Below are 16,005 nucleotides of genomic sequence, written 5' to 3'. Positions count from 1 at the left end.
TTTGCTACTGGGTTGGCAGTTGCTGCTCGGCTGCTCTACCTTCTTTACTTGCTGCAACCTTCATCAGCGGTTGCTGCTCGGCTGTTCTACCTCCTCCATTGGCTTCAACCTCCATCTACTGCAGCTTCCAACTACTGCAGCCTACTTCCACATTGGGCTTCCATCAGCTGGAGCCTGCATCTGCTGCGGCTTCAACCTACTGCAGCTGATAAACTGCACTGGGCTGATGTCTGCAACAGTCTCCACCTGTTGCGACTGCCCTCTGCTGCGTCCACTGCCTGCTGCGTCCGCCGCTTGCTGCACCCGCCGCCTGCTGCACCTGCCGCCTGCTGCTGCTTTCCACCAGCACTGGGCTGGCATCTGTTGCAGCCTGCTCCTGCATTTGGGCTGACGTCTGCTACAGCTTCCATCTGCTGTAGCCTCCACCTGTCGCAGTCTTCCGTCTGCTGTGCACTCCACCTGTGCTGGGATGGCGGCTGCTGTGGCCTAGTCCTGCATTGGACTGACACTTGCAGCATCATTCCATCAATCACTGGGCTGAAGTCTGCTGCAGCCTCTACCAATACTGGCCTCAGCTGCCCCCGACTTCACTGGGAAAATCAGTTTGCCCTGTGTTTGAAAAAAAAAAAAAGATTTTCTTACTTGTCCTCTCCATCTTTATGATCCTCAATGGTGAGGATGTCCAAATACAAGTAAGAGATTATGCTACCTGTTTACATCTCCCTCTTGTATACCTAAGGCATTGAGATCTTCTCCCAGTTGATTCCAACTTACAGGGAACAAGGTATGCATTCTCATTTGTATATAAGGCTAGTAGCCTACTTCACCTTCACTGTCTGTCCATTTTAAATGACTGGTTTCTTGTGTCTGGGAACTCCTTCTCTGCATTTTCAGTGTCATCCTTTTCTAAATCTGACAGGCTACACTCCAAGTCAGCTAAATCCAGACTCTTAATCATTATTTTGTTACTTGTATCTGGTAATGTCAAGCCTAATCCAGGCCCTGATGCTTATAAGCTATGTCATACACCTGAAGAGTTTAAGTCTAGAGCTGGTCTTGGTATTATTCATCTTAACGTGCGGAGTTTAATGTCCAAACTGGATATGGTTAAAGTATGGGTCAAGTCTACTGATGCTGACATTGTTGTTGTATCTGAGACTTGGTTGACAAACTCAACTCTTGATAAAGATATTGGTATTGAAGGGTATCATGTGTATCGCGCCGATCGCCCCAAAAAGGGTGGCGGTGTTGCTATTTATATTAAATGCAAGTTTAATACTAGCATAGTGCTCTCAAAGTCTGTGAGTAAATAATTTGAGTTTCTGGCGCTGAACTTGGAATTGTCCAAAAATCACTATATCAGAGTGATTGGATGTTATAGACCTCCTTCTGCAATAAGTGAAGCTACATCTACATTATCCAATTTACTAGGCCAAGTTATCTGCAATGAGACTGTTATTGTTGGTGATTTGAACTGGGACTGGTTGACGCTTGCATCAGATACATTTAAAGAGCAGTGTGTTACACTAAATCTAACACAATTAATTAACACTCCTAAGAGGCCAAATCCTAAATATCCTGAGAAATCATCACTCATTGATATAATCTTGACCAATGCCCCTTGTAAATACTCTACAATAGGTGTTTTTGCAAATGATGTGAGTGATCACTGTGTGATTGCTGCTGTTAGGGATGCTAAGGTACCCAAGTTGAAACCTCGTTTTGTTGAGAGGCGAAATATGAAAATGTTTGTTGAACAGGGTTTTTTGCATGATCTATTCTTTGTTGATTGGAATAGAGTTGCCTTGATAGATGATGTAGAAGTAGCATTGTCCTTTTTTCAGAACAATTTTCTGAGCATTCTTAATAGACACGCACCTATTCATAAATTTAGAATTAAAGGGCGGGATAATCCTTGGTTTACCTCAGAGATCTCTAACTTACTTCACGAGAGAAATGTGGCCTGGGCTAAAGCTAGGAAATTAAATGCTAAAGAAGACTGGCTTCATTTTAGACAGCTGAGAAATAGATTTATCTCACAATTTAGAAAAGCAAAAGCTGAATTTTATCTTTCTGAGACAGCAAGGAATCTAAATGACCCCAAGAAATTTTGGCAAACCATTAAGTCACTATCTACATCTACTAAACCAACAGGTCTTCCTTTGTCCTTGGTCATGAATGGTGTGACTAGTTCTGACAAATTAGAAATGTTAAACTGTTTTAATGAACACTTTATATCCTCTGGATTCTTGTTTGATTCTGTTACCCCTGTAACCCTCGTGGGGTTGGAGACTGAAACAGATATTTTTACTACTGTTGACAATAGTTTCTGTTTTAGCCCCTTTTCCATTTCTAGTGTTCACAAAGCCCTGAGAGAATTAAATCCCCGAAAACCTGCTGGTCCAGATCATTTGGAACCTTTCTTCTTGAAATTAGCAGCGGATATTATAGCTGAACCTGTTACACATATTTTTAATCTTTCACTGGTCACTAACATAATTCCCAAGGTATGGAAATCTGCCTATGTCTTACCACTTTTAAAAGGAGGTGACCCAGCCATGCCCAATAACTATAGACCCATATCTAAACTTTCAGCCTTGGCTATAGTATATGAATCATTAATCAGTGAGCAAGTGAAAGAGTACCTAGTCACTCAGTCAGTATTATCTACGCATCAGTCTGGTTTTAGGAAAAATCATAGTACTACAACTGCAGCTATTAAAGTGGTAAATAATATAGTCAAAGCACTTGATGATAAGAAACATTGTGTGTCTCTTTTCATTGATCTCTCTAAGGCATTTGATATAGTCGACCATAACATGTTAGTTAAGAGGCTTGTTAGTATAGGAATGTCTCAGCATTCTGTGGGCTGGTTTGTGAACTACCTGACTGATAGAACTCAGGCTACCCGAGCTGAAGGCTTGACGTCACAATTTTTATCAGTCTGCAAAGGAGTCCCACAGGGTTCAGTGCTAGGACCAGTGCTATTTACTATATATATAAATTGTGTGGGAGAAAATGTTCAGAATGCAACTTTTCATTTTTATGCAGATGATACAGTCATCTACTGTTGTGCGGCTACTGTGAGGAAGGCCTTTGAGTATCTGCAAACTGCTTTTGATAGAGTGCAAGCACAGTTACATCAACTAAAGCTGGTTCTTAATGCTGATAAGACCAAATTAATGGTTTTCTCAAACTCAAGAAGGAAAGAGTCCGACCTTATTATTTCTACTACCCAGGGTCACTCAATTGAAGCAGTTACATCATATAAATATCTTGGATTTTTAATTGATGAATACCTTTCTTTTAAGTCTCACATACAGAACCTAGTTAAGAAGCTAAAACTAAAACTAGGGTTTTATTATAGGAATAAGTCCTGTTTTACTGCATGTGCCAGAAGAAGGCTAGTTGATGCAACGTTTTTACCCATCATCGATTATGGTGATCTGCTCTATATGAATGCCCCAACTTAGTCTCTCCATATGTTAGATGCGGTGTATCATGGTGCCTTAAGATTCATTACAAACTCCAGACCTCTCAGTCATCGCTGCACACTTTATTCCAATGTAAACTTGCCCTCACTGTCAACTCGCAGGCCCTCTCACCTTTATATCTTTTTGTACAAGGCCTTAATTGGCAGACTCCCGTGTTACATTTCTGAGCTTCTTTCTTTTAAACAGAGCTCACGTTGTTTGAGGTCTCATGATTTTATTTTATTGAATGTACCTCAAGCCCGGACAGAGTTGTTCAAAAAAGCATTTATGTTTGCTGCACCCACCGCTTGGAATGATCTGCAAAAAGATCTGAAATTACAGCGTTTCATTCCCTTGCATGATTTTATAGGTTATGTAAAAGCCTTAGAGCACAAGTCCACTCATAATTGCACATGTTTTAATTAGATGTTTTAGGTGATGCCTTTTAATGTTTGTAATGTTCTTTATTTGTTTGTCTTTTTTTTTTAGGGTTTGATTGTTTTTATGTTTTTTATGAAACTATTTGTACTATTTATGAAACTATCTTGGCCAGGTCTCTCTTGGAAAAGAGATTTATATCTCAAGAGACTAACCTGGTAAAATAAAGGTTAAATAAATAAATAAAATACAATGATGTGGCTTGGGGATATTCTGCAAAAAATTTCAGCCTCGCTGCACTTGGCAACAACATGTACCCCTAAAGTCTACTTTTCTAGCCAAAAATCAATGACATAGTGTATTATGAACTGTATGAAATGTGGTGGCCTGAATACGGGTACCGCACGCATTCGGGCCACCACATTTTCCATTTGGGCCAGTAACTTTTCAATTCCACTGGCCCAATGGGCCACCAGTGGTAAATGCTTAATGTCTAGGCCTGGAACTGTTCCAGTACCACCTGATCGACGATTCCCTCGGCATCGTGGTTGTAAGCCCTCAGCCATCGCCGGCAGGCGTCCCGGAGTTGCTGGCCAAACGCGAATGGCCGGCCGATCTCCTCTAGGCGTAGAGCGCGGAAGCGCTGGCGTTGTTGTTCAGAGGTGCGCCCCACACACTGGAGGACGGCCCGGCGCAGGTCTGCGTAGACCAGCCGGCTGTCGGCGGGGAGCTGTAGCGTGGCCAGCTGCGCCTCGCCCGTTGTTCCACGGGCCAGCCCCAGGCCTCTGCTGCTTGCTTGAAGAGCACTAGGAAGGCCTCGGGGTCATCGTGCGAGCCCATTTTCGTTAGGGTGAGGGCCCGCGGCGGTGGAGGTGGTGGACCCCGCCGACGCGAGGAGGTGCCGGAACGCCAGACGATCTTCCTGTTGTGCCAGCACCAGGGCCTCGAACCATTGCGCTTGCTCCTTTCGGAGGGCGACCAGCGCCTGGTGCTGGCTTTGTTGGGCGGTGGCGAGGGCGTGGATCAGGTCCACGAAGGGGGAGGACTCCATGGGGCTGTTCTCCTCTGTGCTCCGGCCCTGGGTTTCGGCACCACTGTAGTATGTTGAGCGGGTGGGTGGAGCACAGAAGTACGGCAGGCCAGAACTGAGTTTCACAAAACTCTTTATTTGCAGCTTTTCAGCTTTTTTTAACAAACTCCCAGTCACACAGACACGCGCGCACACAGACATCAGTCATCTGGTTGGGGAGAGAGCTTCCTTCCTTTGCTCTCTCTCTCCCTATATAGGGCGCGGTCACAGGGGAAGACACACAAACAGATTAACCAACATCAGGTGCAGTGATTCTGCCACTTACCTTCCCTGTCTCCGCCCTCCGGTCACAGACCTACGCTTGACCATGCCCCCGCTGCCACAGAGTGCAAACTGTTCATGACAACCACAGTCCTAAAGTTAGCAAGCCAACTGTAGTCCTCAGCCACAAAAGCATTACTGTAAGTGTCCAGAGTGTCTTCCAAGTGTGACTTTCAACTATCCATATGGAGCCGTCCTCCACAGGAGTGATGTCATGAGACTCCAACCAGACATGGGGCATCAGGATGGATCAGGCAGGTCCGAGGAGCAGAAGAGGTCAGCACCTCGATCCCAGGATTGACATGTAACTCAGAGGGACAAATGGGGGGGGGGTATTTGGACACCTTTTTGTTTTGTTTTCTTTTTATGTAATATCTTGTATTTTCAGTGCATATAATTGTCTTCAAATTTGCATTCACTTAAGTGTCTTTTGACTTTGTGCTTATAATTATAAATGAAAAAGTACAACCCCAATTCCAAAAAAGTTGGGAAGTTGTGTAAAACATAATGAGTGCTCTGAGAGTACAATATCTCCCCCTGGCAACTATATCTATGCTATAAGTGCTTAATACACCCTCATGAAAGTGGCAAAGTACAAGTTTGGTAATCAAGGGCCATAACTCTGGTAAAATGCTACTGAACTGAACGAAATTGCAATATACAATATTACCGACATATAACAAAGAATCCTGTCAAGTTTCATGAAATTCCTCCAAAAATTATGAGAGGAGTTGATTTCGGAAGGTGAGCACCCTTCCCGGGATGGACGGACGGACGGACGGACGGGCATCGCCACAACATAATCCTCCTTTGGGCCTTTCAGCCAGCAGGAGATAAAAATTTTGTTAATCAAGGGCTGTAACTCTGGTAAAACGTGACCGAATGTAATGAAATTACAATATGCGTAGTACCGACATACAACAATGCCTTTTGCCAAGTTTGGTGAAATTCCTCCACAAACTGTGAGAGGAGTTGATTTCAGAAGGAAAACACACACTCATGAAATTGTCAAAGTATAATTTTGTTAATCAAGAGCTATAACTCTGGTAAAATGTGACCGAATTTAACGAAATTACAATATACATACTACCGACATATAACAAAGAATCCTGCCAAGTTTCATGAAATTCCTCCAAAAATTGTGAGAGGAGTTGATTTCAGAAGGTAAGTACCCTTTCCTAGGAGGGAGGGAGCCACGACACAATCCCCCTTCTGGTGTTTCGGCCACTGGGGGATAAAAACGGAATGTAATGATTTGCAAATCCTTTTTGACCTGCATTCATTTGAATAGAGTACAAACACAAGATGTTTAATAAACTGATAAACTTGACTGTTTTTTGTAAATATATACTCATTCTGAATTTGATGAATACAATACGTTCCAAAAAAGTTGGCACAGGGGCATGTTTAGCACTGCATTACATCACCTTTTCTTTTAACAACATTCAGTAAGCATTTGTGAACTGAGGACACTAATTGTTGAAGGTTTGAATGTGAAATTCTTTCCCATTCTTGTTTGATATCTGACTTCAGTTGCTCAACAGTCCAGGGTCTTCGTTATTGTATTTTGCACTTCATAATGCACCACATATTTTCAACGTGAGGCAGGCAGGCCAGTTGAGCACCCAGACTCTTTTACTATGAAGCCATGATATTGTAACATGGCTTGATGGAATAAGCAGGGATACCCCTGAAACAGACGTCATCTGGATGGCAGCACATGTTACTCCAAAACCTGTATGCACCCTTCAGCATTAATGGTGCCTTCACAGATGTGCAAGTTACCCATGCCATGGGCACTAACACACCCCCATACCATCACAGATGCTCACTTTTGAACTTTGTGCTGGTAACAGTCTGGATGGTCCTTTTCCTCTTTAGCCCAGAGGATATCATGTCCATGATTTCCCAAAACAATTCAAAATCTGGACTTGGTAGACCATAGCACGCTTTTTCACTTTTTGTCAGTCCATCTTAGATGACCTTGGGCCCAAAGAATTCAGCAGCGTTTCTGGATGTGTTGAAAAACTCGTATTTATACGATGTGCATGAAATGCATCATGGATATGAGTGAAATAGTTCCCGATATCTTCACTCCGATGATGTCACTCCCAGTGTTTTTCCGCTGACTGGATGCATGTTGTCAAAATGGCGAACTGGTTCAAAATTTAAATTCTTTTGATTTAACTTGTGTATTTTTTGTGGATGTCTCTATATAATAAAAAGAATATTACACGGTGGTGCAAAGAGATGAAGTTTATCTTCTGGTGTTGAAAAAAATATATTTTCAAAGATAAACTTCATATCTTTACACCACTGTGTAATATCCTCTATATATTGATCATATTTTTTTTAAACACTGCACGTGTTACTGCATCTAACTGAAAAACTTGCATTTGGTTCAGTTATTTTTTTTTTCTTCTATGATCAGGAGAGGAAAAATCTTCTGTTTAAGGTAAATATAGCTGGCTAACTGATGGGCGCAATGAAAGACAGGATGCTGTGACATAAATTAGCAGGTGAAGATTAGGATTAGGGCAAAAATATCATATCACATATATGTAAGAGTTCTACATCATTTGCAAACAAACTGCCAGCAGAACAGTCGTGCTGCTTTTTTATTTATTTTTTTATTTTTTTAAGGAAAACTTCTAATAAAAGTCTATAAAATAAATTAACAAGGAAAAGTGGATAATGGAAAGTGATTGTATAAGAATCTGTAAATTATTTTAAGCAGTGTAAAATGCTAATATTAAACCAGTTGCTTCCAATAAGAGTTAATTGTTATTAAAAAAAAAATAGAAAAAAGATATCGCGATAATTTGCGGTTTCTCAGAAAAGTGTATTTTGGCATAATGTATCACACTGGCTATGTTATATTGTCATACGACCCAGGCCCAGTTTAGATATGAGTGTGGCTCAGGTCAGCCTGCACTTTCTCCGCTCAGGATTTGTCAGCTAGTCTTGCTTCAGTGCACCAGAAAGTCTCTCCCTTGCTTCCCTTTGCTCATTTTTTTTCTTTTTTCTTTCTTTTTTTTTATCATTGCTGCTTGCACTCGCATCTCTCTCTTCCTGAGTGAGCAGGATCAATAGTCAGGTCTGGTGTAAGATGGAGGCTTATCACAGTGTCAGTCATTGGCATCTGAGAGGAAAGCTACAATGCTGCAGCTGAGAGAGACAGGGGGCTGAGTTGGAGAGATCACCAGGACTTCTGCCGAGAGTAGTGTGACTTGACACTAGTGCACTGCCCTTACTCACTGACTCGACTCAGAGGACAGACAGGTTTACAGACAGGTGCCTTGCATAAGTATTCACCCCCTTGAACATATTGTGGTGTTAAAATCTGGACATGAAATGGACTCATTTGGAGTTATTAACGTAAATGTGCACAAAATATTGAAGGTGGCGGATTTAGTTTGCAAAATTAGTTTGGGATTTAGCTTGCAAAATTGCTTACCAATTTAAAAAAAAAAAAAAGAAACACACAAAAGATGTGACTGCATAAGTATTCACCCCCCTGGTGCAAGTTGATTGGAGTTGACCTGAATATAAATGCATCTGTTTCTGGGTGGCCTCAGAACATACCTAAACAAACATCATGAAGACCAAGCAGCTATCAAAACAACTCCATGACCATTCTGAAACAGTGTCAATCAGGGTTTGGTTATTTAAAAAATATCCCTAATTTTGAACATCCCGCAGAGCACCATTAATCCCATTAATTAAAAAGAAAGAATAAGGCACAAGCAGGACTCTGGCTAAAAGTCAGTAACCAGGTAAGGATTTAGGGGATTCATACTAATGGAGTGATGCTTTTTTTGCAATCCTAACCTAACTTTTACCATTTTTCTGTAAATAATTTTGCAAACCAAATTATTTCCCCCATTTCACTATTAGGGGCTATTTTGTATATTTTATGACATATAATCACAATCATATCCAGTTTAATTCCAGGTTATAACATTACAAAATGTGGACACAGTTCAAGGGGAATTAATAATTATGCAAGGCACTGTACATGAACATGTATATGTGCTCTTTAAATATATTTTAAAAATGTTAATGACTTAATTAGCTGTGATTTGATCCATTATTATCATGGGGTTTGGGGGGGGGGGTTTTGCCCTTGGTGATGACCTGCAAAATTTAATGGGATTTTAATTGATTCATCACTTTGCAGTAGCCTCGCCCATACTCTTCCAGCAAGTTATAGATTTGTTCAAGCATTGCCTTTCTCATATCACTCACAAATCTATCTTGGGTTTCTGCTCAATCTCTCACTGCAGATTGTTTTTAAAACAATACTTAAAATATTTTAACATTTTAACAATGATTGTAAAAGGTTTGAAGTGTAAAACACTTCAGTTTTTGTGTGTTTTGGCACAGATGGTCCCTCTTATTCATGAAGCTACAGAAACGTTACTGAACAACCTGAAGGTTTATGCAGAGTCTGGAGAGAGCTTTGACATCTACAGGTATGACTGTGTGGCTTTGGGTATGCTTTTTTTCCCCTTTTTTTTTCTTTTTTTAAATTCTATCCACATTCACTGGATATGAGCAATTGTATGGTCTGATTGGCTACTCGACTACTAGGATATCAGCTCATGTACTGTGAGTAGAGAAAAACAAAATGGTGGCACGCATCAAGTCAGATACTCCCCCACCATCACCAATATCTCCTGCTCCACACTCCAGTCCAGTTGGTGGTGGTAATGCACCTTTATGTTGGTTTGCCAACTGCCAAAAAACCTAAAGAAGAAGAAGAAAATGGTGGACCATGTTACTGAACCAACTGAGGATGAAATAAAAACTCTACTTGAAAACAAGCCCCCCCCAAAAAAACAAAAAACAAATAAAAAAAACACCACAACCCAGCAACAAAATATGGAATAAAAGTATTTGATGATAAGAGCATTTATTTTTTTCGCGGTCCGGTTTCCATCAAATCCTGCGCTCTGATTGGCTGGCAAGCGGGTCCGTATCCTATGGTACGGACCCCAGTTATGGACCTCTGGCGACTCGCTCATTCACAACAACAGCAAACATAGTAGCAATTTTTGTCAACATTTATCTTTTTTATAAAAGTGATTCCACGCTTATGGGTACTGAAATGGGGACATGAACTTATTTTTAAAAATTCACCTAAAACCATTTCTTTTTTTTACCATCAGGTCACAAAACATGTAATCTTTAATGAATTATGTGTTAAAAGATAACTTTAATTTTCTGAGATGTAATAAAAACATATTTATATGCCAAAGTCAGAACGTAACAGAAGTGTTGTGGACATATATATTCTCAATTTTAACAATGTAGAATTACTTTTTGAAACATAGGAAGGTGATGTTTTAGCAAATATAATTAATAAACATGTGTAGTAGAATAAACATACACATTCTTTCAATAAGATTAACATGGTATAGAGCTAGATTGTAATTAATTTGTAACAGACGCGAGATGGACAATCGTAGCAGAAGTAATGTAACAGACATCATTTTGGAACTCATAGGCTTGACTTTGGCATATAAATATGTTTTTATTACATCTCAGAAAATTAAAGTTATCTTTTAACATATCATTCATTAAAGATTACATGTTTTGTGACCTGATGGTAAAAAAAGAAATGGTTTTAGGTGAATTTTTAAAAATAAGTTAATGTCCCCATTTCAGTACCCATAAGCGTGGAATCACTCATAAGATATATTTATAATTTTTTTTATCCAAAATCTTATAAATTTTTGCTACCATTTCTCAGCATAATAGCATTAATTTTACAGCATGGATCGCGATAACGACAGTCTTCACAGCGAAAGCGAGTTTTACTACCCTGAGGAAGAAGAAATAAAATAAAACATTTCAGGAGAAAGCTAAAAACCTGTAACTGTTGCTAACGCCGAGCAAAAACATGGCTGAATCCTGAATGACTCCTATTTGTATAAATAGGGGACTACATAGGCGGCAAAATGTAGTTTTTTTCCTGCCATGGAAGTGCACTTGTATACCGAGGAGGAAGCCATTTGCATTACAGCTGTGAATAAGGATTCAAAATAGTGACTCACCTCGGTTCGGTTTTCCCTTTCGGGCACTCTCATTTTCTGTTAGAATTTGGTAAAGAAAAAAAAATTATTTACCAGCTTAAGGTCGGTCCGTATGGTGAAATACCGTGACCTCGGCCTTGAATACTGACCTCGGCCCAGAGGGCCTCGCTCAGTACTTTCAAGACCTCGGTCACGGTATTTCATGATACGGACCTCCCAGCTGGTAAATAGCATGTATATCTTTTTATTTTTCAAGAATAATTATTATTATAGCATTTTTCACAAATTGCTCCTGTCATTTCACCAGTTTGTTTACATTCTAAGCGGAAATTATTTTGTCGGACGTTTTGCATGAAGTTTTTATTTATCAAATTTGCAAAAAATAAAAATGCTCTGTTTCTCAAAATCCAGTGAATGTGGATAGAATAAAACAGTTATTCCGCTCAATCTCGTCGCACATGGCTTATAGCCAACTCGGCACTGTCAGCTCATGTACGACTCAATTTCGTGGAATAACTGTAAAATATCTTAATGGATTACAAATGTCTCCACAAAATGGGAATATTTGACCCTGTGGGGACATCTGACCAGTCCCCCTGGGGAAAAGTGATTTTTATTTATTTTTTTATTTATTTTAACCATAAACTACTGTGTTAAAAATAAAGAATCAAAAGGTTTTCTTAAAGTGTACAGTACAAGTCAAAAGTTTGAACACCCCTACTAATTCATAGGTTTTTTTTCTGTATTTGGACTATTTTCTGCATTGTAGAACAATACAAAACTATGAAATAACACATGGAACATATATGGAATTATGTGGTAAACAAAAAAAGTGTTTAAAAAACAAAATATGTTTCATATTTTCGATTCTTCAAAGTGGCCTCCTTGATGACACTTTTGTACACTATTGGCATTCTCTTAACCAGCTTCATAAGGTAGTCACCTGGAATGCTTTTCATTTAACAGGTGCCTCGTCAAAAGTTAATTAGTGGATGAGTTTCTTGCCTTCTTAATGCTTTTGAGATCAAACAGTAAATAGTAAATAATAAAAATACAGTAAATAGCCCTATTCTACAACTGTAGTAATCCATATTATGTCAAGAACCGCTCAACTAAGTAAAGAGAAATGACATCCATCATTACGTTAAGTCAGGAAGTATCTTTTAATTAATAAAAGTAAAGAAAAGCCATTGAATTAGAAGCTGTGTCCAGGCTTTTAACTGGTACTGTATCCTGCCATTGTAGTGGTAACACATTAGTATTTTCCTGCAGGTGTTTTGGTTGCTTCACTATGGATGTGATCGCAAGTGTGGCGTTTGGAATGCACGTGGACTCTCAGAACAACCCCAGCAACCCATTTGTGCACTACGCCTCCAAGTTCTTTGCTTTCTCTTTTTTCAGACCCATCATGTTCATCTTGAGTATGTTACACTGTCACATTTTGCCATTCATCTAATTCAAAACATCCTTCAGTGCCCATTATTTCTCCTTTAATTATTCAACAGCTGAGGTCACATCACTTAAGGAGCTCTATAAATGACTATTTGATATGAACTTTAATGAAGGCAGTATAAAGATATAGCACGTTTATTGCAGGCTGGAATAAGAGGTCTCATTTAAAATGTCTTTGTCCTTGTGTTTATGACTTAAGAATATTGGTAAATGGCCTTGTGGTTGTCCTTTGTGCTCATAGTGATGTTCCCGTTCCTGATTGGTCCGTTTGGTGCCTTGATGCGAGATAAAGGCAGAAATGAGATGAACAGGTTCTTCACCACTTGCATCCAGAAACTTATAAAGCAGAGGGATGAGTTGCCACCCAGTCAGGTGCAGTACAACCTTGGAGAAATTAAAAAAAAAAAAAAATCAGCAATGCATATAGGAGTGTACATATAATAGTTGTATGTCCAGTGATTTCTGGGTAAACATGGAAAATGTGCATCCATTTTACAGTTCATCTATGAATGAAAACAAACAAATGAAATGCTGGTGTTAGGGCTATAGTCAAGACTGCCATTTTGAAGTCCATGACCAAAGCAAGCAAGATTAAGTCAAGACCAAATTTTAAGGGGGGGGTCAATGCCAAGTCAAGATTGAGTCCAAATGAAAGCGAGACAGATTTAAGATCAAGACAAAAAAGAAAAAGGCTAAGCCTTTTACTTCAACTATTTGATTTCATTTGTACATTGTGCCAATGATGATTAGGCTGTTTTCTAGAAGAAGGAATTACGTCTTGTCAACGTTTGTGAAAGCAAATGGCAACATAGACATTAATTTTGCACTAACATTAACCAATACCTCAACCAGACTTGGTGAGATCAATGCTCAAGACCAGACTCCCATCCAACAGCCCTAGTTGGTGTATCTTTCAACAAGACATCCAAAATGTTTTTTCAAGGTTTGAAAAGAATCACAGAAAGAAGTGAAAGTTTCCAGATGTGGTTTGAAGAAAGGAGTGCATTACCGGTATATCTGGCAGGGTTAGAACTGACATATGAAGAGGACTTGGGGACAAATATTACAAACGTGATACACAAAAAGGATGGAGGCAGTTAAACAGTACGCATACAAGTTATTCAAGAACATTTCTATCTTATTCAGTAAGAGTGATGCAAACTTTTAAACTGATATCTCATCTCATTATCTCTAGCCGCTTTATCCTTCTACAGGGTCGCAGGCAAGCTGGAACCTATCCCAGCTGACTACGGGCGAAAGGCAGGGTACATCCTGGACAAGTCGCCAGGTCATCACAGGGCTGACACATAGACACAGACAACCATTCACATTCACACCTACGGTCAATTTAGAGTCACCAGTTAACCTAACCTGCATGTCTTTGGACTGTGGGGGAAACCGGAGCACCCAGAGGAAACCCACGGGGAGAACATGCAAACTCCGCACAGAAAGGCCCTCGCCGGCCACGGGGCCCGAACCCGGACCTTCTTGCTGTGAGGCGACAGCGCTAACCACTACACCACCGTGCCGCCCCAAGTGAAAGTTGTCCAGTCAAATTTTTACTTAAGTTATAGTACTGAAGTACTTGCTTTTAAAAATACTTAAGTATTAAAAGTACATTTTCTGTCAACACACTGTTGTATTATTGACACAACGCTTACAAAACCTAATGCCTCTGAAGCAATCTACTGGATTTACAGAATGAACGCATGCTGTGCCATCATGGTGGTTTAACGTTAAGCTAGCTAGTCAGTGAAACTCCACCTGACATGCTAGCAAACTCTTTTCAAACTCAAAATCATATTGGGTAGCTAATGCTACTAGAAAAGAAAGATTTCTACATTCTGTTTATTTGGCAAAATTATGCGAAAACATATTTCTGAAAGGACTTCAGATAAGTTAACGTTATTAATGTTAGCGTAACTCCGTTTTTACATGCTAACTAACAGTGTCCAAGTTAACTAGCTATGTGTTAACGTTAGCCGTGGACAAGGCTACGGCAACTTGGTGGGTAAATCCAAAGAAAGTCATTTGACTAACCGGACTGCATAGCTATTGCAACGTTATCGCTAGCTCTAAAAGCACAGTCAACTTCGTTGCAAGCTTTCTCTTGGAATAAAACATTTATATACCGTACCTCAATATGCTCCCGCAGGCTGGATGGCGAGTTTTTGTAGGCCGTGATGTGGTTCGTTTTAGGCAAACAGAGCAAACGTTTAAAATGAAACGAATCTTTAATCCTTTCAGAAAACTGAAACATGGGTTCTAGGTAGAGCCATGGGTGCGTGCATTCTCCAGAAGAACCGCCTCCTTCCATTCTGCCATTAACTGATCGTGTTCAAATAATGCTGCTGGGAAATCATTGAACTTGATTTTATACAGTCTATGGATGTGACGTGACCCTAGTGATTACTGATAGACTGTCTCAGTGTCACCTGTGAAAAAACCAATCACATTTTAGAAAAGAAAAGAAAAAACCTCCACTTTCAAAACTGCTTCATAGTAACGAGGACCTTGACAGAAATGTAGTGGAGTGAAAAGTATGATATTTGCCTTTCAAATATAGTGAAGTTAAAGTCATAAGTTTCCAGAAAAAGTAATAAAGTACAGATACTCAAAGTGTACTTAAATACAGTACTCAAGTAAATGTACTTCGTTACTGTCCACCTGTGCTTGTGACCATCTGTGAAACCTAAAAGAATAATTTTTTTTACAGTGTACTATATTTCCCCTAATAGTCTTAACCTTTGTCCCATGGCTTTGATAGAGGCGGAGGGACTTCCTGCAGCTGATGCTGGATGTGAGGAGCAGTAAGGAGTGTGTGTCCCTGGATCACTTTGATGTAGTCAGTCAAGCAGATGAGGAAGTCGTGGCTGACGAAAAGACAGAAAGCATCCACGAGTCAGGAAAACGCAGCCAGCAGAAAAGGATGATGATGGAGGATGAGATTATAGGCCAGGCCTATATCTTCCTGCTTGCTGGCTATGAGACAAGCAGTAACACACTTGCATTTGTCTGCTACTTGCTGGCCATCCACCCGGACTGTCAGAAGAAAATACAGAGGGAGTTGGACGACTTCTTCAGCAGACACGTGAGTGGCAAAAAAAATCTAAAACTATAGCAGTGTTCTGAAATGTACTCTGAAGCACCTGGGTGTTTGACCTGCCTCCCAGTCAGGTACAGTACAGCCCTGAAAGAATGAAAAATATCATATATAGATTATTTAACTCCCATAAACAACCATCTGAGGCTCTTAGGTCCCAGAAACTAGACAGTTAAAGATTAGAAAGAAGAACAAAAATCACCCTTTTTT

General features: G+C 40.0%; 1 protein-coding gene across 1 annotated transcript in view; it reads left to right on the top strand.

Annotated features, from left to right (window-relative positions):
* Window positions 1-16,005, top strand: part of tbxas1 (thromboxane A synthase 1 (platelet)) — a 207,744-nt gene that overhangs the window by 127,970 nt on the left and 63,769 nt on the right. The window contains exons 8-11 of the mRNA XM_060923669.1: window positions 9,589-9,677; window positions 12,513-12,661; window positions 12,934-13,064; window positions 15,460-15,783. Coding sequence (XP_060779652.1) covers window positions 9,589-9,677; window positions 12,513-12,661; window positions 12,934-13,064; window positions 15,460-15,783 — 693 coding nt within the window. The remainder of the gene's footprint in view (window positions 1-9,588; window positions 9,678-12,512; window positions 12,662-12,933; window positions 13,065-15,459; window positions 15,784-16,005) is intronic.

This window comes from Neoarius graeffei, chromosome 6 (genome assembly GCF_027579695.1).
Source record: "Neoarius graeffei isolate fNeoGra1 chromosome 6, fNeoGra1.pri, whole genome shotgun sequence".
NCBI lineage: Eukaryota > Metazoa > Chordata > Actinopteri > Siluriformes > Ariidae > Neoarius > Neoarius graeffei.
The sequence above is the reverse complement of the archived record's forward strand: the minus strand, read 5'-3'. Positions and strand labels throughout refer to the sequence as shown.